The sequence below is a fragment of the Myotis daubentonii genome, chromosome 2 (genome assembly GCF_963259705.1).
Source record: "Myotis daubentonii chromosome 2, mMyoDau2.1, whole genome shotgun sequence".
Taxonomy (NCBI): domain Eukaryota; kingdom Metazoa; phylum Chordata; class Mammalia; order Chiroptera; family Vespertilionidae; genus Myotis; species Myotis daubentonii.
In genome coordinates, this window is record NC_081841.1 from 68862463 (window position 1) to 68885235 (window position 22773).

Below are 22773 nucleotides of genomic sequence, written 5' to 3' on the forward strand. Positions count from 1 at the left end.
GTAAAATATGGATACAGTTTTGAAGATGCATATATATATATGCATATATATATTTGTTATAGGCTCTCAGCTCTATTTCCTGTGGCATATGGCAAACTACTCCCCCACAGAGACTCTACTATTACGGAAAAGCTGCCTATGTGGGAAATCAAAATTATTTTGGATCCAAAGATGAGATGACATCATGCCTATTAAACAGTTTTGATTTAAAACTTTCAATAATGAAAGGCTGCTGCTTTTGAAGATTGCTTACTTAATGTGATATTTATCTGCCCTTATCCCATTAAAACTGAAAGACACATCATCTACCTGAGCTGATGGTTGTTATGGCTGGTATTGGGAAATCCCTTCAACCTGATGATTAGGTTGTAGTTTAGAAAACTGGTTAATTCTTTACTGGCACATTCTCAAGAGAACTTTTATTAGTATACATGAAAATGTTACAATAATATAAATCATACTGTCATAAAATAATAATACCTACTGAGTGTCTGCTGTGTGCCAGTTATGGGCTCTATGCTTTATTGTGATACTCAAAACTCTATTAAGTTCATTTTATTATTCCCTTTACTGAGGAGGAAACCAAAGATCATAAAATGTAAGTAATTTAGTCTATATTACAGTGTTAGCAAATAATTTGGGGTTCAAATCCTGATCTGTCTAACCTGTGAACCTGAGCTCTTTTCCTAATTGGTACCTACTGTGATTTCTAGTCTATCCATTGACAAATCTTTCACACAAATCTTGAAGTTGGCACTTAATCAACATACATCTTCTCTGTGCCTCTTCCCTGAATTATGATAATCAAAGCAATTGACCCTGGCACAACTCTTCTCAGGATTCTTTGACTTTTGGATTCAGATACAAACATATTTATTGAACAATATTATTTTGGACAAAGATGGTCAAAAGGTACAAATTTCCAGTTACAAGATAAACAAATACTAGGAAAATACAATATGAATGCGATAGCTAACACTGCTATATAATATATAGGAAGTTTGATGAGAGTAAATTCTATGAGTTCTCATCACAAGGAGAATATATTTTTCCTTTGTATTGTATCTACAGAAGAAGATGGATGTTAGCTGAACTTATTGTGGTAAACACTTCATAATACATGTAAATCAATCCATCACACTATATGCCATAAACTTAGTAATGTATACCAATTATTTTTCAATAAAGCTGGAAAAAACATTAATATACATGATCAGAAAATCCCATTTTAATTCCAAATTTCATGTGTAAAGCAAAGGAATTAATATGTCAAAACAATTTTGAAAAAGAAGAACAAGAATGGAGGACTAACATCATCTAATGTCAAGACTTACTAGAAAGCGACAGTAATGAAGACAGTGTGATACTGGCAAAAGGACAGACACATAGATCAATAGAACAGAATTGAGAGTCCAGAAATAGAACAACACATGTATAGTCAATTGATTTTTTACAGAGATTCAAGGGCAATTAAGTAGAAAAAAGACAGTCTTTTAATAAATAGGGCTGAAATTATTAGATGTTCATATGCAAAAAATTAAACATTGACCCGTATCTCCCACACATATAAAATTTAACTCAAAAGAAATTACATATCTAAATTTAAAACCTAAAACTATAAAAACTTTTAGGAGAAAATCTTTGTGACTTTATGTTAAGCAAAGCAAAAATTTCTTAGATATGATATCAAAAGCATGATCTATTAAAAAAACCTTATAAATTAGACGAAAATAAAAAATGTATACTCTGTAAAATACACTAATAAATTAATGAAAAGACAAACCACAGACTGGGGGAGAACATTTCAATGCATATTTCTGATAATGGGCTTATATCTGGAATAAAGAATTCTCAAAACTCAATTATAAGAAATAAACATGGACAAAATATTTGAAAATATCTTCTTCCCCAAAGAAGATAAATGGATGGTAAATAAGCTTATGAAAAGATGCTCAAAACCATTAGTTATCAGGGAAAGGCAAATTGAAAAATGAGATATCACTACATACTTATTAGAATGGTTAACATTTTTTAAAAAACATCTGCTGAGGATAAGGAGGAACTGGAAATCTCATACATTGTTAGTGGGGCTGTAAAATTTTACAACCACATTGGAAAACAGTTGCTTACAAAGTTAAACATATACTTACCATATGATCCAGCACTATAAGTGGTAGGTTTATTTATTTATTTATTTTTTAAATATATTTATTGATTTCAGAGAGGAAGGGAGGAGCGAGAGATAGAAACATCAATGATGAGAGAGAATCATTGATTGGCTGCCTCCTGCACACCCACTACTGGGGATCGAGCCCACAACCCAGGCATGTGCCCTTGGCCAGAATCAAACCTGGGACCCTTCAGTCCACAGGCTGATGCTCTATCCACTGAGCCAAGCCAGCTAGGGCAGTGGTAGGTTTAATTAAAATGATTCTAAGTCTAAAACAATGTCTTGGACTTCCATTTCTGACAGGATGATGACCCCCCCCCCACCCCCAATCAACACAACTACATGTAGTGAATAAAACACAAAGATGTAAATGCATAAATGAGTTGTCAAGAATGTAAGGAATTCTCAGAGACCTAAAAGTAAGTTATAAAGAGGTAACTGGCTAACTGAAGTAGACTTTCATCCTGAAGTCATGTTTTAAACATACATTTAAGCTTTGACTTTATAGCTTTGTAGGATCTACAAAATAGGAGACAAAGTGTAGGACTTTCCCAGGCTGAGGAACTTTGTAAGTAACATTAGAATCTTGAAATACTGCATTCTAAGTGTAAATAAAATAAATATTCCCTTTTTACTCTCCACATCACCCCAACCTCCTTAACAGTGGATGGAAAAGAAAAATTTTCCTCTGAGAATTCATAACCTCAAGACAGCGTCAGTAAACTTGCAACTTAAATTCATAAGACCTGGATGATCAAAAAATCTCAAGGTAACAATTTAGATTAAAATAGGTCTGGGTTGATAGTAGTCCTGTGTACCTGAAAGAATCAAATGAAAAGAAAGTTCTTTTTGAAACCAATTTTCAAACAAGGCATCAAAGAGTTCCCACAGAATAAAATCCTAAGGTATGTGAGTTTACAGTAAAAAAGTCACAAATATTTAAGGAAGTAAAGTGCCATGAGCAAAAGGCAACAAACCCAATAGGCAACAGAAGTGCACTTCTGAAGATTTCAAATAATTATCAGATATAAAATGTAAAATAAAAAGTGTTAATAAGTAGCAATAAAGGAAGAGAATGGAAATATGACTAAAGAGAATCAAAGAAAATGTTTAAAAGTGAAAAACATACCAATTATTAAAACTTAATGGATTGACTTAAAAATAGTTTAGAAAGAAACACAGAAAGAATTAATGAACTAAAACAAAGAGCTGAGGAAATTAACCAGATTACAGCCCAGAAAGCAAGTACATGAAAAAAAATAATATTCTAAAATACCAGTATATATATATATATATATATATATATATATATATATATATATATATATAATATTCTAGAATACTAGTAGGAGACACAGAGGGGGAATGGAGAAGAGGCAAAAGCAATATTAGAGAGTTAATAGATGAGAATTTCCAGGATTGATGAAAGATACTAATCTGCAAATACAGAAATCCCAATAATCTTAAGCAAGGATAAACAAAAAGTCTGTACTTAGATCATTACTGTGAACAGCAGAACACCAAAGGCCAAGAGCAGATCTTAAAAGCAATCATAGAAAACAGATTACACATAGAGAAATAAAAATTAGATTGACAGCTAACTTTTTAATGTCAACAATGAATTTCAGAAAGACTCAAATAATATCTTTAATGTACTGAAAGAAAATAACTTTCAGCAAAATTATAACCCAGGGAAAATATTTTTCAAAGTTTAGAACTATATAAAGACATACCCAGAAAAACAAAAGTGTACAGAGTTTGTCAGTAAACATCTCGGTAAAGAAATTTGAAGAATGTTCTCTAAGATGAAGAAACGTAATACAAGATGGAATTTGAGATACAGGAGGAAAAGATGAAGAAAAATTTGGTAAATTGGTGGGTCAACCCAAGGATACAATAATTACATTTTTTTGTGGGGTTAAAAAAAGAAGAGAGAAATAAAATACAGAACAGCAATAGTATATAAATTGGAAAGGGATGTCTTTGATGATGACCTTGCTTCCTATTTCACTTAGAAAATGAGAGTTATCAAAAGATAACTGCTACCACTACATCTATTTACTGTATCTGCACCCATATACTCTCTTTCTCCCATTTGACTCTCAAGTTTTACTACTCATGTCATTTCCAAAGCCTATTTTTTCACTGGTGCTATAGAACCCAATACTTCTTGCTTATTCATAGAATAATTGCAACAATTCTTCCCTCTCTCTGTATAGCCTCACCATTCCTCTTTCTTCTAAAATATGTTGTCCTTTATTCTATCATTAAAAAATAATCCTCCTTTCAAACATACTTTCTCTTTCAGATGCTGCCCTATTTCTCTGCTTTCCTTTGCAGCAAAACTTGTTGGAAATGTTGTTCTCTGCTCTGTTTTAATTTTAGCAAAATAAGCTCAAAGTAAAACAAAACACGGAACTATTAAAGACAAGAGCTGAAATTAGTAAAAATAAAAAAACAAAAACCCAGAAAGGATCCATAAATCAATTCCCAGTACATAAAAGGCATTTAGTGAACATTTATAAGTTGAGTGTTAGACAATTCAGCAGACAGGATACTTCTAAAGCCTAAAGTTTATAAAGATATTACCTGTTCTTCCTTTCGTTGAAGATGAATTTTTTAAGTCTCCACTAATACTGGTGACAGTAGCTATGTATTTTCGTCCAGGCACCAGGTCAGTAAAAGTGAATTCTTTGGCTTCTTTGGGGAGTGACTTGTGGATGAGCAAGAGGTTTCTGTCCGCTAGTGAAATGATGTATTTTTCCCATTCTGCAACAGGGGTCTGCCACATGATGCCCAGTGAGGTTTCATTGGCATGTTTGACACGAAGCTGGAGAACAGCCATGGGGACTGAGGAAAAGCAATGGAGACTTGGGTCACTGACTGACTCAGAAACACTCATATTCTTTTTTTTTTAATATATATTTTATTGATTTTTTACAGAGAGGAAGGGAGAGAGATAGAGTCAGAAACATCGATGAGAGAGAAACATCGATCAGCTGCCTCCTGCACATCTCCTACTGGGGATATGCCCGCAACCCAGGTACATGCCCTTGACCGGAATCGAACCTGGGACCTTTCAGTCCGCAGGCCGACGCTCTATCCACTGAGCCAAACCGGTTTCGGCAACTCACATATTCTTTAGAGCTGTTTTCTCCCATCCACAGAAGTATTCCAATTCAGCATTTCTTTTCTGAATGCTTATGAAAAAATGAAAACTCATCACAAGATATTTCTTTATATAACAAACAGAAATAAGGATTTTAAATAATACTATTGGAAAATATGGGGTCTCTCATTTTTGGCCACATAATACTTTATGAGTGCTTATGTCTTCATATGTATGCTATGATATGAAAATATTTCATTGGATCTTGTCATCCACAAAACCACAGAGGGAGATCCATGTTTGAGTACTTTGGGAGGACTAGGAGTGTCTGTTGCCTCCCTAGCTTGGAAAGACAAAGTGATTTTCCCCTTCATTTAGAAGGTAGGAACACTGATGTGTTCATGAAAGGGAGAATAATAATAATAAAGCTGGTAACTAATAATAATAATAATAATAATAATAATATTTGATTAAAGACTTCAAATATCCAAATAACTGAAATTTCTTCCACTTTTTATTATTAAGACTTCTAGGAGACATTGTGAAGAGTAAAGTGCTAATCCATAAAACAGAATCAAGTGTGCAAAATTATATTGTGAATTTTCTGCCCACCAAAGACATTTTCTGTCATCTCCTGTGGTAACAATGCCTTCTTCTAGAATCCCTCTTGAAGGACCAGCCTGAGTCTCTACTTGAAGAAGTGTCCCTCCTTTCAGAAATACGTACATGGTAATTTGCTTGATTTGTTTCTTTTTTTCATCACAGATTTGCTTGCAAGCAGACAACGTACCATGAACATTCCTCTCTATTAATGAAAACTTTTCGATGTTGGGGTCCATGCTTTCAAACTTTGTAAGAGCTTGTTGAGGTTGGCAAGGCTTCTGTTAAACCATTCGCTGTGAATTTACTTGGGGGTTCTCTTTCTTCTCCTGGTTTCCTTTTTTCTTACTCCTTCATCTCTGTGTTCCTGCTCCAGTTCCAATAACTCATTAGTCACTTCCTCAGGAAGCACCTCTGAGAGCTCAACGGCATCCTCGTCCACGCCCAGGTTAAAGCTGATTGCCACCTCAAACACAGCTTTGTTGATTTTTACAACCTCCTCACCCTTGGCAAATCCTCTGAAGTCATGGACAAACCTCTTGAATTTCTTCTTTCAGATGCCATTCATACACTCCTTGGTGGTATCACCCCAAGCCGAAGCAAGGTTCTTGATGAAGACATAGATGTTGAGTCCTTCAAGAATTGCATCGGTGTTTTCTCAGTGTCTTCCTCAGCTACAGCAGTAGCCGGGGCGGGGGTGGGGGGAGGGGGGTGGGGGAGTCCTCCCCAGGCCCTTCAAAGCTCCTGTGACTCCTTGGTCTATTCGTTGGATCAAAGAGGTGGTGTTGATATGGGAAGAAGATCACCAATAAAAGGAAGATATCCAGAAGCATTACCAACAATAAGCAAAATCTTGAAAGGTATGTTATTCTCCAGACATAGCAATTCAGGAAGGCATTCTGGAAGAGGATGCACACTGGCAGTGTGTGCCTATTGGTATGCTTGAAGGTCCCGTGACTCTCACTGTGCCAGATCACAAAGGGTTTTCAATTTGTAGCCTGCAACATTGTTCCCATGGAAGAATCATAGTCCTGAAAAGCCTTGAAACCTGGCACTGACTTGGCCTCCTTATGGATAAAAGTCCTTTTAGATATCTGTTTCCAGAATAGGGAGGTTTCATTTTTATTGAATATTTGGTTTGGAAAGTAATTTCCTCCACAATCAGCTTATCTAGAGTTTCCAAAGATGCTTCTACCTTCACATTGGCACTCGTAGACTCACCAGTTACATGCACATTATGTAATGAATAATGATTCTTGAATCGTTTAAATCACACAGAGCTAGCAGGAAATTCAACATCATAGTCGGGTCCAGCCTTTTCTTCCAACGTTGCAAACAGACATTTTCCTTTGGCCATGACTGTCATGGTGCTAAAAGAGATATGCTTCTGTGTCTGGTCTTCCATCCAGGTCATTAGAAGTTTCTCCATGTCTGATATAGGCCCTTCTCAAATTTTTGTGAGTCTTGCCTCTTTCAATGGAACAGATCCTTTAACAGCTTCCATCACCTTATTCTTGTTCTTCAGGATGATAGCTATGGTGGAATGGGACATGCCTGACTGAAGAGCAATAACCATCACTGATTTTCCACCTTCGCAGTCCTTAATCACTTCAATTTCATTTCCAGGTCAGTCTCTCTATGTGGCCTCTTACTGGCAACATTAGCAGTGGATTTTATACACTTAGGAGGCATATGAACAAAACAACACAAGATTAAATTAAGCACAGAACAAATAATACAGTAAACATGAGATGTTTGAGGCTGCTTCTGCTGTACTATGACATACTGTTTTACAGCAACCTTTTTTTTTTAATAAGTAGAAAGAGTGCACTCTAAAATAATGTTCACACTATGTAATGATATACAAATATACAAATCGGTAACAGTATAATCAATATACAAGTCAGTAACATAGTAGTAAATATATACATCAGTAACACAGTCTTTTATTATCAAGTAGCATGTACTGCACATAATGGTATATGCTATGCTTTGACATGACTAGCAGAGCAGGTTTGTTACACCAGCATTACTGCAAACATGTGAGTAATGCATTGAGCTGTGATGTCACAATGTTTATGACACCACTAGGTCATAGGACTTTTTAGCTTCATTATAATCTTCTGAGACCACTGTTGTATATGCTGTTCGTCACTGACCAAAATGTTGTTATGCGGCTCATGACTGTATAAAATAATAGTGTTACTAGTGGAAGGGATTTCTAATGTCCTTATTTGACAAAATTAAACATTAGTAACCCTATTTCAGTCTGAAAATATGTAACATCTAAAAGTCAGAAAATGACATTGACAGCTACCTGGGTTACTTGGTAAAGGGACCAAATTAAAATTCCATCAGTCATTAGCACCTTGATACTTGCTTACCTGTCCTGCCTTGGCAACGCTTAGAGTTCTTCAGATTTCCACTCTCAACAGTGACTTCTGCCTCATACTGTCTTCCCGGTATGAGCCCTATGTCATCTATGACATAATGTGTCTCTTCCTTTCCCACGGTGATGTTGAGCAGCACCAAGGAATCATTGAAGAGCAGGATGCGATACTGCTCCCAGTCTCCAGCAGGGGGCGACCAGCTCACTACGAGGGACCTCACGGAACCATTGCTGTTTGCCTCCAGGTGCCCAACTTTCTCTGGAACTAAATGGTGAAATGATGTCAAAAAGGAGACACTGAAAACCAGAAATAAGGATACTTATTCACTCTTCATGGGCAACAGGAGATAGGAGACCTAATATCTGCAACTCATACCATTTCTATCCCCACCTGATGTTCGTGGATTGCAAATGAGTGTTTTCTTTCCTCACTATGAAGACAGTTGACACTCCAGAAATGTATGACCGACTCACTTTAGTAGTATATCAGTAATGCGATCTTCTGCAACACTGTTCATTAATAACCTACTAATATGAACACTGTTTGCACACCAGTTCTAGAGACAATATTGATGTTGCATCTAATGACCGCGACATTGATGGATATGGCATTTTTTTTGAAAAGACTGCATGTTGTGGTCATAAAATATTCCTCTTTCAGTTGAAAAACACTAATCTTGCAATACAGCTCTGATTTTTTTCCTTTGCTCAAAAACATTCACGGTCTCTCCATTAACTGCAGAACAAACCAAGTCCTTGGTGTGGCATTTGCAGTTCTCTACCACAATACGCCTCCATATCCTTCCAGTCTCCTGACTCCTCCCGCAGCCTCTCCCTCCTGCCCCACCCTCTCCAATGCTGGCCTCCAGGAGCTTGCTCTGCAGACTGTAAGTCTCCTGGACTCTTCTGCCTTTGCTTATGTCATCCCTCCCACCTCAAATCCCCTTCCCTTATTTCTCTTCAGGAAGTCTTTACTGCTCTTCTGAAAGAAATGTTTGTTCTCTAGTCTCTCTGGACATATGGTTCCTACTTGGGGTCTCTAACAACACAGAGAATGGACTCTGGAATCAGACAGCCTGATTTCAACTCCAGCCACACTATTTACTGGCTGATGACTATGGACAAGTTATCTGTAAAACTGTGATAATAATAGGACCTTTCTTGTGAGAACTAAATGAAATAATGGCATAAAGTCAGTGCCTGACACATGGAAATAGCAACAAAATTACCATTATTAAAATGTACTGCAGTATTTTTATTTTGTGTGGGTATGTTCTACATTTGCGTGATTAGAACATAACTTCCTTAAGAACAAGGGGTCAGCAAGTAAATATTTCAGGCTTTGCGGACCATTATGGTCTTTGTCTCGTATTTTTCTTTCTGTGTTTTTTGTAAACCCTTAAAAATGTAATAACCACTCAGCGTGGGGCTATACAAAAACAGGTTATAGGCTATATTTGGCAGAAGGATACAGTTTGCTGAACCCTGCCATTTTAACAAATCCCAAAGCTCATGCTACAATAATTTACACATAGAAGGCACTGGGTAAATGTTTGGTGACTTAAATTAATAAAATAATTTAGTAAAAATATGGTTAAGTGCTAACTGGCCCTTACTATAAATGCTGATTAGAAATATTTCATTTATTAGTATCAATGCGAATGCATTTTTGCTACTTAAGTGGTGTGATGTGAAATAGCACAGGGCAGAGCCAGTTATGTAAATCAGGCAGGAATCGATCCAAACACATTTGCTTAAATAACTCAGATAAATGCAATTAACCCTCTGCTTTACTCTGTATGTGGGGCCTGACCACAGACACCCTCAATTATGTAGAGTCTACATAATTGGTCTACATAATATACTTCCCCAGGTTAGGGAAGGAGTTTTCCTTCTCCTCTTCTAAGATGGATCAGAGACTGATTTGAGCAACCAAGAAATATTCTGGGGCCAGCCTCACCTGTTCTGCCCACTGCCATCTTCTGAGCAGACAATTCGCCAGAGACACAGCTGATGGTAACTTGATAAAGTCGTCCAGGGGTTAAGCCTTTAAATTGGGTTTCTGTAACCTGGGGTGCTAATGTTCTGGAGTCTGTGATGGTCCCTTGGTGAGACAGCGTGATGTTGTAGGAATCCACATTTCCAGGAGGTCTCTGCCACTTGACTTTTAGGGAGGTCAAAGTGCCATCATTTGTCACCTTCAGATTTGAGACTCCTGTGGGGGCTAATTAGGAAGAAAGGATAAGTGACTTTAACTACGATAGCTTACCAAATTTTGACCTGAATTTTATTTTTATTTTTTTAAATATATTTTTATTGATTTCAGAGAAGAAAGGAGAGGGAGAAAGAGATAGAAACATCAATGATGAGAATCATTAATTGACTGCCTCCTGCATGCCTCCTACTGGGGATCGAGCCTGCAACCCCGGGCATGTGCCTTTGACAGGAATTGAACCTGGGACCCTTTGGTCCGCAGGCCGACGCTCTATCCACTGAGCCAAACCAGCTAGGGCTGACCTGAATTTTAATCTTGATAAGCCACACTCCCTGCACAGAAGAAAATGACATCTTCATGAGGCAAATACAATACTGCAAAACCAAAGAAAGGCTATCTGGCTGGTGGAAAGAGCACCAATGTGGCAGTAGGAGTTTGAATTCTGGCTCCGACTGAGTTGAGTTGGCTGGGCGGCCCTGGGCAGCTCTGCCCATCTCACTGAGCCTAGGGGTCCTATTGGTAAATGAGCACTTGGTCAAGAGGTCGTCATCTGCCTAATTTCTCCCCCTCTTTATGTGTCTAATAATAGCAAGTACATAATAGATTGGTCAACTGATTGGCTAAAACAAAATTTTGTGTGCTAAAAATACTTTATTTTCATTTTAAAGGATGATAAAATTAAAGCTTAAGAGTCGTGTCAATGACTCACTGATCCCGAAATTAAAATTATATCTTGTTCTCCTTCTACTCCTCCTCCTCAAAAAAAATAAAAAAAGTTTTGTCATTATTTCATCAATGGAAAATGATCACAAAGGAGAGATATTTTGGTGAATAAGTTTTCTACCTCTTGCTCATGCTGTATTTTGGGGCTTCGTTAATGGCATAATATAAATTAACAACACTTCATTAAAAGAATGATTTTGAAAAATCAGTTAGAAGCGTAATTTGCTCTTGATATACATAAACAATTCTTAAGGTATATGGTATATCTTTGTTGGGAATGTCTCTACATCTTTGAGATGTGATATGAAAGGTATATGTAAATGTATGGTATCCAAGTACATTCCCACAGGCCTCTGAAAGTTCCAGAAACTCTCATCATTAGAATCATTTTTAAGGCACTACATATCTGAGTTTATGTTAAAGTCAGATACTTTCCCAAGAGATTGTATTTATGAACTCATTAGAAGATTAGAATCTACTAAAATGTAAGTTCCATGAGGGCAAAGTCTCTGTCTCTTTTGGGTGTTGTTATATTCTCAATGCCTAACATACAGTTCACACCCAAACAATATTGAATGAATGAATTAGTGTGTGTGTGTGTGTGTGTGTGTGTGTGTGTGTGTGTGTGTGTGTGAATTATTCATTAAAACAGCGCACATCAGTTTATCGGGCTATATTAGGGTGTGAGACAGGTCCTGGGGTTCTGGGTCTCAGGGCATGTTTTGTTGGGCAGAGCTTTGGGGAAATGGCTGTTTCACAGGAGTGGGTCTTCACGTAGTGCTGAGAAAAGTACCCTGGTTGATGGTGAGTGAAGTCACAAAGGCAGTGGCATCCTGTTTAAGAGAAGGGAGATTGGCATACTGAAATGAGAAGCTGGGACTCTATCAGTTATTAACCTGCTACTTCAGAATGCTGCCAAGGGCTAGTCTATACTTTAGAATAAAGGGAACTCCTCTTTTTCTAATCAGAAAAGTGGATACATATTAAGGGCCTTCTATGACATATGAATTTCAACTCGTCCTATATTATCATTATTCTAGTCAATCATAAGCCTTGTTTATTAAACATTTCCTTGATTTGCACATCATTCTTGTTCAGCTAGCTGGGGCACTTACTCGTCCTGGCCAGTTTCCACTTTCGGTTTTGCAGCCCTGAAGCCTCAGTTACAATGGTGAGGTTGTAGAGGTGGCCAGATGTCAGTCCATGAAAAGTGTAGGAAGTAGCATATTTGTCCACAACAACGTTATGAACTAGGATCCCTTTATCCATTAGTATCAGCTGGTATCTTTCCACATTTCCAGAGCCATGGGACCAGGAAATCAGGAGAGAATTCGTTTTTGCTGAAATACCAATATCTTTCACCGGGGATGGCACTAATGGGATAAAATGCATTTGCAAAGTGTCATTCATAACTTCCTTGTAGAAGACATAGACGCATTTAATTCAAAATTGCACATTCATTTATGTTTCTCTGTACATCTAACTTGTGTGGTAAGTAATGAAAACAGCACTTTTGAGATTTCACCAGAACCTAGATTCATGCTCTTTTCAAAGTCCACAGCCTATAGCTACATCATAGTTTATCTGTTTGTCTCTCCAGCTTCATATAGTGATTCTGTAGTTTTGCCCATGAAGTATGATGTGGCATTGCAGCAAAGGGAAAAAGAAAAAGTAAAGAACTAAAGGAGAGGAAAAATGGAAAGAGATCAATAAAGCAGGAGAGAAAACGAGGCGAGAGTGAATGATAAGAAAGATAGCCCCGTGTGGAAGGAGATGGTGAGATATTATTGATCTTAGGGTGTCTGGGTGCCAGCAAAGACTTGTTCCAAGCATGGGGATCTTTAGAAAACATCATGACTTGATGTGATGAGAAGAATATACAAAGGAGGAAAACAGTTAACAAATTAGTTTTATGGCACAAACTCGGAAAATGTTGTTGTCTAAGATTTGAGTTAGAAGGGCCATTAGGAAACACTTCGTTATTTTGGAGAAAACTCTAGACCCAGAGAAATGCCATGATGTGTTCAAAATAACCCAGCAAGTTAGCAGCACAGCCACACCTCCTTATTTTCGGTCTAGTCTTTCCATTCTATCACACAACATTGTTGCATGTTGTATGTATGTATGTATGTATGTATGTATGTATGTATGTATGTATTGTGTACCTATCTTTGATGTGGGAGCATTCTTACTTCCATTTCTTAAACTTAATACAATGTGAAAGGATCATAGACTATTAATTACCCAACTACCTGTAATCTTACCTGTTGATCCATTGATATGAATTGTAGAGGACCGTTTATTTCCAGAAACAGCTGTGATGGCAATATTGTATTTACTACCAGCAGTAAGGTTAGAAAATGCATATTCATTCCATGAAGTACTCTCCTGAATTTGGGCCTCCTGCATCGTTTGGTGACCATCGAGTAACTGCACCTCATACCAGGTGACTCTTCCGGAAGAAGGAGTCCACCCAACGTGCAGGCTGGTTGAAGTAGTCTTCTCTTTACTGATCTCAAACCTAGCAGGAGGCAAAGGGTCTGCAAGGCAAAAACCGAGAAAGAGAAGGTGGCATGAAGACTCCTGCAAAACATGCTTACTTTGCTATAATCCAGATTCATTGTTCTTAAAACATCTGTTGCCCATGAACAAACCAGCATTTTACTCCACTTCCGAACTTACCATTTAATTTAAAAAAAGAAACCCACTCAGCTACTAGTCATATAAACTCCTTCTTCTAATAAAACTTTTTGGTTGAGACAATTCTGAGTTTGGAATTCCAAGTAAGGTGATACTGTCTTTGGCTTGCAAGTTCAGCACTTTTCAAACATTGACAAACATCCAGGCTATGTCTGGATAAATTATGAAAATCAACAGAAAATACAGACATTAAGAAATAATTTTGAAAGCTGTACTCAAATTTTTCTTTTTAAGGTGGTGGGTTTTCATGGCTAAGTATAGCTAACTTCTGGTTGTTTTAGATATCAGAAACCCACAAAAGATATAGGCCTGATTATGAGCCTAGGCTAGGTTTGCTCACCAAAATGAATTCTCTCAATAGCTGAGATTTCCTATGTCACTAAATTTTCAAAATTTGAGTTCTGGGACATATTGGAGCTACTGAGGCCCCCAGAGTAGGTGGAAATGGGTTATTCTGCACCCAGCTGTTCACTTAGCTTCAACTCTCAAAGCCTGGGTCAGTTTGCAAAGGCCCATTTCCCATGTATCAAATATTCGCGATGGAACTCGAAATAGAATGAACAGCATGTCTCCAGGTTAGCAACTAAGTCAACAGTGTTTAGTGAGCGGAGAGACCATTTGAGAAACGAGACTCTCCCTGTCCTGAATGCAGGGAGTAGAAACATTGAGAGACATTCACATATGAGTAATTTTCAGAAATTCCACATGCTTCTTGGTCTAGAAAGTGGGATTAAGATAGGGAAAACTAGATTTCAATAGTCAGGTCAGATATTTTAGTGGCATGGCTACAGAGATCTCAGTTCTTATCTATCTCTTGGCAAATTATAGTTTTCCCACAAAATGACTACAGGAATTCTACAATGTTCGTAGAACAGTATATATTTTTAAATGGTGCTTGTTTGTGACACTAATATTAATACAAACAGGACCAAGCTAATCTTACTCTGTATTCAAAAGGCATTTATGATCAGAGAGTTCATAAGACTATCTATGGGTAACCTAGAGACACCATTCATAGACTATATTTAGCCTGTCATCTATATAATGTGTTTATGTTTTTGGCTATGATTTATATGAGCACATCATACTGCAAAAATTAAATAAACCACACAAGAGTTTATAACATCATCAATTAACAATAATATACATGTTAGCTGAGGCAGCAGTAACTTTAAGAGCCAGAAAAGCAAGGGTGAGCTTGGAGGACAAGATTGTGTAGTTTACACCCCATCCCAGCACAGGTTCACCTGAGAGTGTAGGCTCTAACTGATGACCTGGGCTTGCACCCGGCTCCCCTGCTCTGTAGCTGTGTACTCCGGGCAATTCCTGAGCCTCCCTGTCCCTCAGATGTCTCATCTATGCAATGCCGATGATACTACTATCATTTCAGTAGAATTGCTATGAAGATTAACTTGAGTATTTTATCTGGAGCACTAAAAACTGTACCTGTACATAGTAAGTGTTCAGCGTTAGTTAGTATTATTGTTACTTCTATAATCAGGAGAAGATCTTGTCATAGAAGCAGGGGGTTGTAGTAGCAGAGAGCGTGGGCTTTGGAGTCAGAAGGAACTCAGTTCAAATCTCAGTTTCATCGTGTATCGGTCATAAGACTTTGGGCAAGTAACTTCGTCTGTCTAAGCCTCCCTTCTCCCATCTGTCTGGGGAATATAATTATAGTACCTGCATTCTTGGGGTTTTCAGTAGTAACAAAATACAGAGAAGATTTTACCTGGCATACAATGGGCACTCAGTGATATAAATTTACTCTGTCTACTTGGTCATAAAAAAATTCCTCTGGCCCTAGCGGTTTTGGCTCAGTAGAAAGAGTGTCAGCCTGCGGGCTGAAGGGCCCCAGGTTTGATTCCAGTCAAGGGCATGTACCTCAGTTGCAGGCTCCGGCCCTGGTTGGAGCATGTACAAAGGCAACCAATCAATGTGTTTCTCTCATGACAGAACCAATGTTTCTGTCTCTCTCTCTCTCTCTCCCTCCCACTCGCTCTAAAAATCAATGGAAAACTATCCTCAGGTGAGGATTAACAAAAAATCTCTCTCTATAAAACCCTAATATGCAAATAGACCAAACGGCAGAACAACTGAACAACCAAACAACCGGTCACTATGACATGGGAGCAGGGCCGCCGGTAGACAGGGGACCGAGGGCTGTGGCGGAAGGGGCTGGGCAGGGGCACAGAGAATGGGCCGAGACCCACCCCTGTGCCCACTGCAGCCTCGCGGCCCACAGTTCCTTTCAAGGTGCACGAATTCGTGCACTGGGCCCCTAGTAAATAAATAAGAACAAATGTGAGCACTTCTTAAAAAAAATTCCTCTGAATAACTGATAAAATGAAGGCAAAAGTGGAATACAATTTTTTTAAACCAAAGTGATAAAAGCCTTAGTTGCTCTCTTCATTAAAACTAACCTTGAGAAAAATCTTATCAATTTATTCCCATGAAATAACTCTCTAACCCTTAATATAAAATAAAAAATTCCCAAGGTGGTTCACATTTAAAAGCTCTGGAGGAAAAACAGTTTGTTTTTTTTTATTCCTGGCAATATTATGTTTATCTTAGATAATAGCCTATAATTAAGGACATCATAATAAAAGCAAAGAACATAATTATCCCTCACAGAAAGTTTTCTTATTATCTGGCAAGGATGGTATTTCACGACCATAAGATTCTAATAGCCAACAAAACTCAAGAACAGCCTTGTCACAGCCAACCGAGATGACACATTTTTGCTGAAGAGGCATTTTAGGGACAAGGGTGAGAGGGACAGCTGCTTTCCAGTGATAGTTCCAATGAGATTAATACTGTACCGTCATCAATGTCTACAACCCAGCCATTTAAAGGCCAAAGAAAATGATGTTATGTGCAGTATAATCTAAACATATATAATCTGCAAAATAGGAGCTCCAGAAAATGAATTTTAGGTTCCGTGCCTAGAGGGTGAAGTTCAAAAATGCAGACTTTATCTAATCTCTCTGAGCCAGAAAACAAAACAGCCAATCCTTTGTACATCCGCTAGAACAAAGGAACAATGAGACTGGGAAGTGCCTGGGCTGCGAGAACCTGCACTGGAAACAAACACTTAAAACCCCGTTTATGCCGTGATAAAGCCCTTTGCTGGCAGCTGTCCACTATTGCTGTGCATGCGGCAAAGTTAGTTTTCAGGCATCTCAAGCTAAGCCCAATGAAAACTCTGCTGTATTAAAAAAAAGTTTTCAATATTTTATTTGAAACAAATTAGATGCTTCCATCCAGGATGCTAATTTCATATATAATGTATGTAAATAGGGAGATTTTTAAAATGCTATTTGGAAATTTAGTTATATGTCTGTAATCTTCTGGATTTATAAGTTGTATGTAATTAGAAACCCCACTTAATTTATGTAATTTATGCTGATGGCTAGAGGTATCAATGCACATAGGTGTGCAGTATAGCCTTTCTGGTTTTCCATCCAACACTCTCATACACGATAACCAGTGAAGTATTATCTATATAAATAATAAAAGCCTAAGGGATCACTAGGGAGGAACGACCAGAACAACCAGTTGCTATGATGCACACTGACCACCAGGAGGCAGACGCTCAACGCAGGAGCTGTGACGGGAGCCTCTCCTGCCTCCGCTTCGGTGCTAAGGAGCAGCGAGCGGGCTGGCGGTAAGGAGCGAGGGGTCCTGGACTGCAAGAGGGATGTTCACCGAGGGGTTCCAGACTGTGAAAGGGCGCAGGCCAGGCTGAGGGGACACCCCCCCCCCAACCCCGTGCACGAATTTCCTGTACTGGGCCTTTTAGTAAACTGTAAGAATTGTTGAAAACCATAAATCAATAATTTAATTTCAAGCAATACATCAAAATTTATCATTAGCTATAAATTTAAGACATCTTTGTGCTTCTGCGTTTCAGATAGACCTGAAATGCCCAATGCAAAGTGCTGCCATATTCATCTGCCAGATTTCAGTGGCTCTACCAGTATTTGGAAGTCCTAGAATACCGTAAACTGGCTTGATGTCAATCCAACTTTTCTGTTCTCAGAGGAAAAGATGAAGTGTAGCTAAATTCCTGAACCAAAATGAATTCTTCCTTGTTTTTTCATTTTTTTTAATGTTACAGGAAGAGGAAGAAACTCATATATACATATAATGAAAGCAATATTTTCTTAAAAAATTCTTTTGCATGGCTATTAAAATACCTTTTGATATAGGAATTTCCAGAGTGTTTAGAGTTCAAAATGATAGTATTCATTTTGGAAATAAAATCAACCTTATCACAAGAGTGCAGGCAACCCATGGGTTAATACCAAATGCTCTTCTTGAAGTCATAATAGCACCGCAGTCTATCTGTAAGATCTGAGAGTTTACAATAGATTTTCTCAGTTTTGAAAACCTGCACCAACGGATGGTTTGTGGCTTTTGCCCTACAGAACAAAGTGAAAAAGTGATGGCTCACAGTCTCCAGTTAATTAAACACATCTCTTTTACTTTGTGATTGTTGCTGTTTGACTATACTAGTCAGTTTTCTGATGTCTTTTAAGATGATATTCTATATTATGCCAACACATCAGGTTAACATGCATTTGATTTATCACCTTAATACACTAGAAACGAAGTTCAGGCAAGAAGGAACTTTCAAAGTTTTAACAACCTTGAAAGGGAAATTAAAGTGGTTTTGACAATTATTTGCATCATCATTAAGTGCAGGATGCCCCCTTATTTTCTAGGTCATCATATTTGGCTTTACATATGTAATTAGTAGGTGGTCTACCATGTGAGAGTTTACAGTCTACTCAGGCAATTAACAACTAACTTAGATATTAAACAAAACCTGGGTTCAAATCTCAACACTGTCCGTTACAAAGGTGACTTTAGGCAAGCTGCTTACTTTTGCTGATGCTCAGTTTCCTATCTACAATGGGGCCCACAGTACGTTGCAGGGTTTAAGTGCTAAGAGGTAATGGAGGTAAAGAAGGAAGTGCAGCCCTCACACATGTTGGGCTCCCAGTAAATGGCAGTTGACTTCTCCGACAAGGTCAGAAAGATGTCAGAATTATTCTTTATCTCCCTGGGGGATTCCAGCGAATTGGTGTCTGGGAATGGAAAGTGAAGCAATTTTTCTGTGTTCTCCTCTCATTCTGTCTGGACAAATTAGATTTTATTTATTTCTTGCTAACCTGTAGAACGCCATGCCCACCAACAGAAGTCAGACTAATGGAGGACACTTCCTAAGCACGCAAAAGAAGATCAAGTTCAGAGCACTAAGTTGGTTCGTTCCCTATATGCAGCTCAGCTTGACTTTAGAACTCCTGAAATAGACTGCAAGTAGCTGATTGCTAAATACTGGCATTCATCACCAAGAATTCAAAGCAATTGAAAATCAATTGCTGCTAATAATTTATAATTTCTTCACACTCTAACACATTTAATCATTATTCCACCTTTGTGTAGGCTACATACACACACACACACACACAGAGAGACTTATTTTTTAGTATATTTTTTTCCTTAAAAAGTCAACTTGGAAAGTAATAACAAAGTGTCATGTAGTAATTTGAAAGAACTAATACCAGCTTAAGAACTATGTCCGTTTTTTGCAGAATAGGGGAAAGAATTGGAGTTGGATGCAGTGAATTGGGGTTCAAGTTCTATGCCTATCCTCTATTAGCTGTGTGGATTCATGATCTGTTAATTCTTAGGAATATCAATCTTATCTCCAACCTGAAAGTAATAATAGCAAACTTAGTACACACTTAGTATGTGATAAAAACCATTGTAGAATTTATATGAACCACTTAAAGACCCTATGAAGTAGGCGATATTTTTATTATCATCCCCACTTTATAGATTAGGCTTGGGGAGTTTAATAACTTGCCCAAGGCAACTTGTCAAGTAAGTGATGGAGGCAGCAGCTTCCAGAACTCAACTCTTAACCACTCTGCAACCCGGGCCTTCATAATACTCCCTCCACAGGACTGTCATGAGGATAAAATTAAACAATATGTGGTCAGTGTAATATTTATTTTATCTATTCAGATTTGACCATGCATAAAGAGGAATGGTACCAACATTTTGATGCCAATGAAAAATAGAAAAACTATGCCAATAGCTCTTGAACTCCAGTGTGCACTGATTCACCTCGATATTTGTTTAAAATCAAATACCCTAGACTCCACTATTTCTAAATTCATTACAGGCTGGGCAGAAGCAAAAAATATGCCTTCATAACAAGCTCTGCAAGAGATTTCGATGCAAATAGCTTACAGAAATCATGGCCTATGTTTAAAGCTATGTAACTGTTATGGGCTGAATTGTGTTCCTCTAAAATTCATATGTTGAAGCTCTAACCCGCAATACTTCAGAATGTGACTGTGTTTGGAGATAAAGCCTCTAAAGAGGTAATAAAGTTAAGAAGATTGTTAGGGGAACCCATTCCAGTATGACTGGGGTCCTCATAAGAAGAGGAGATTAGGGCACAGACAGCACAGACAGAGGGACACCACGTGTGGACGTAGTGAGAAAGTGCCACCTGCAAGCGAATCAGAGAAGCCTCAGAAGAAACTTGCTGACACCTTGATCTGGGACTTTTAGACCCCAGAAATGAAAGAAAATAAATTTCTGTTATTTAGACCATTCAGTCTGTAGTATTTTGCAATGGAAGCCCTAGTAGGTTAGTACAATAAACAGCATTTTGAAATGGAAATAATAGCTGATATGATGATTTGGTAATTACAGCTTCTAAAATGCTTTTTATTAAAGAAAAAGGAGTTAACCATATTAAAAGTGCTGATTTTTTCCTCTCATGAATAAGTAGGTGAAACTAACTAACAAGAGGGTATATACAGCTAAGATATTCCTCCTATGGGTGAAGTTCCCTACCACTAGTCTACTTCCCTGGGCTCCTTAACTTACCCAAAAAGCAATGAGAGTAGGCTGTATTTTTAGTATATGTATATTTTCCTACTAAAATATTCATTTCTTTCATTCATATTTACTATCTATCTATCTATCTATCATCTATCTATCTATCTATCTATCTATCTATCTATCTATCTATCTATCTATCTATCTATCTATCTATTCATGTATAGATCCAACTATTAATCTATTCATTAACTCATTCATTCATTCATCTATCCATCCATCCATTTAATCAATATTTATTGAACGTGTACCATGTACTAGATGTCATTTTAGTTGCTAAAAAACTACTTCTTATTGATGGGAAGATAAAAGCCCCCAAAAGTTCTAAATGAAAACCAGAAAATTTCATTTAAACTAACTCAAATGTCCTTAGGATGCATTCAGGTAAGGACATATGTAATGGTCAAGTGAATTAGTATCTGAAAAGAGAAGCCACAATTCAGCTCTAGAGAGTTCTAGGAATTTGATGGCCCAGTTTTGCCAAATTTTCCAATATTTTAAGAGAATCCATACATCTGTTTTTTTAATGTAAATTTTCCATTTTTTTAATGCTGGTGAAACAAACTGAACTCTTCACAAACACTACGTGAACCAAATAAAACCGCTATTATGTAGACACCTACACATCCCTAGGGGCTATCAGTTCTCAGCTTCTGCTCAAAACTGAGGACACAGTGTTGCAAAAGTGTGGGGTTCTCCAATATCAGCTATCTTCTTATCTGATTTCTGATGAAATCACAACTAAGTAATTTGGCTTTCAACTTATTATGGTTGTTGCACAGATGTTTTAGTGGCTGAAGAAACCTGAGACCTTCCCAATGTCTTCTCCGTGGTCATGAAAGCATGACGTACATTCAGGAGGCAGGGCAAGGTCTTCACCCAGGAAAGAAGCGGCAAAGGTCTGACACCACCTTCATCATGACCTTCTCTCACCTCAGCACAGCCCTGCAAGGGCACCATGTATCGTCTTTATAAGCTCACCAATCACTAGCTGGTGTTAGTCACTGCAGTATCCATGCTCAATAAACGTTTGCTGAACTGAATATGAATGCACACATTTTGCTGTTCCGATTTAAAAGCTGGAGTGAAAATTGGTTGTTGCTGAAATAGTTCTCATTTAGTTAAAATTTTGATCTTTAAGGTCATGGCTACATGACACCAAAATAACTAGTTCTTTTAGAAAATTATTAGGAAAAACAATCAGACAAATCACACTTATACAGAGATAATCCAAGCAACTGCTGCCTTTCTAGCCAGGTCATGCCTTGCTCTCACTCTGATTTATTGCAGCCCAACAAGTCAGGCAAATTGGCATAAAGATAGCACATCACACTTTGAATGACTTTCCTCTTTGAAGTTATATCTCAGAGTTTGTATTATATACCACTAGTTGGTCCTGTTTTATTACACTAAAGTATAATTTGTAGATCTCATCTCTGTAGTTTAGCAATTAATATAGAGGAGTACTGGTCCTTTCTCTTAAATAAATGAAAAATTCACACATATCTTTAAAATATAGATGGCACTATTAACAAAAAATAAAAAACCAACCAAAAAATATCCTCCTTGAAACCTGATTTTAAATCTTAAGTTTCAAAAAAACGTTTACTTAAATATAATTATTTGTTAAGTGTGGAGAATCCTAAGAAGAGTTATACCATCATACAAATAAGTGTGAAAAATTACCATTATACAAACATCACCTGCAAGTTTCATTCTTCATATTCATCATGGAGCACATAAAATTTGTGGTGTGAAGTGTACCTGTGGTACTGTAAAAGTAACTCCTTAGGAAAAATGATGAGAACCTGGATGCTAACATATTGGATGCTGATGAAGTCTTTTTGTAAAACTCGACATAGTTAATAAAACTGAAATATTTATTACATTTCACAAATGTCTCTGGACTTGTAACACCTACATGTATAATTAAATCGAAAGGGCAT

At 37.5% G+C, this 22773-nt stretch overlaps 1 protein-coding gene across 2 annotated transcripts in view; it reads right to left on the bottom strand.

Moving 5' to 3' along the window:
• Positions 1-22773, bottom strand: part of PTPRB (protein tyrosine phosphatase receptor type B) — a 110303-nt gene that overhangs the window by 57188 nt on the left and 30342 nt on the right. For both annotated transcript variants that reach the window (XM_059683630.1, XM_059683631.1), the window contains 5 exons: positions 13471-13746; positions 12322-12579; positions 10229-10492; positions 8264-8533; positions 4760-5020 (listed from right to left, as the gene is read on the bottom strand). In XM_059683630.1, coding sequence (XP_059539613.1) covers positions 4760-5020; positions 8264-8533; positions 10229-10492; positions 12322-12579; positions 13471-13746 — 1329 coding nt within the window. The remainder of the gene's footprint in view (positions 1-4759; positions 5021-8263; positions 8534-10228; positions 10493-12321; positions 12580-13470; positions 13747-22773) is intronic.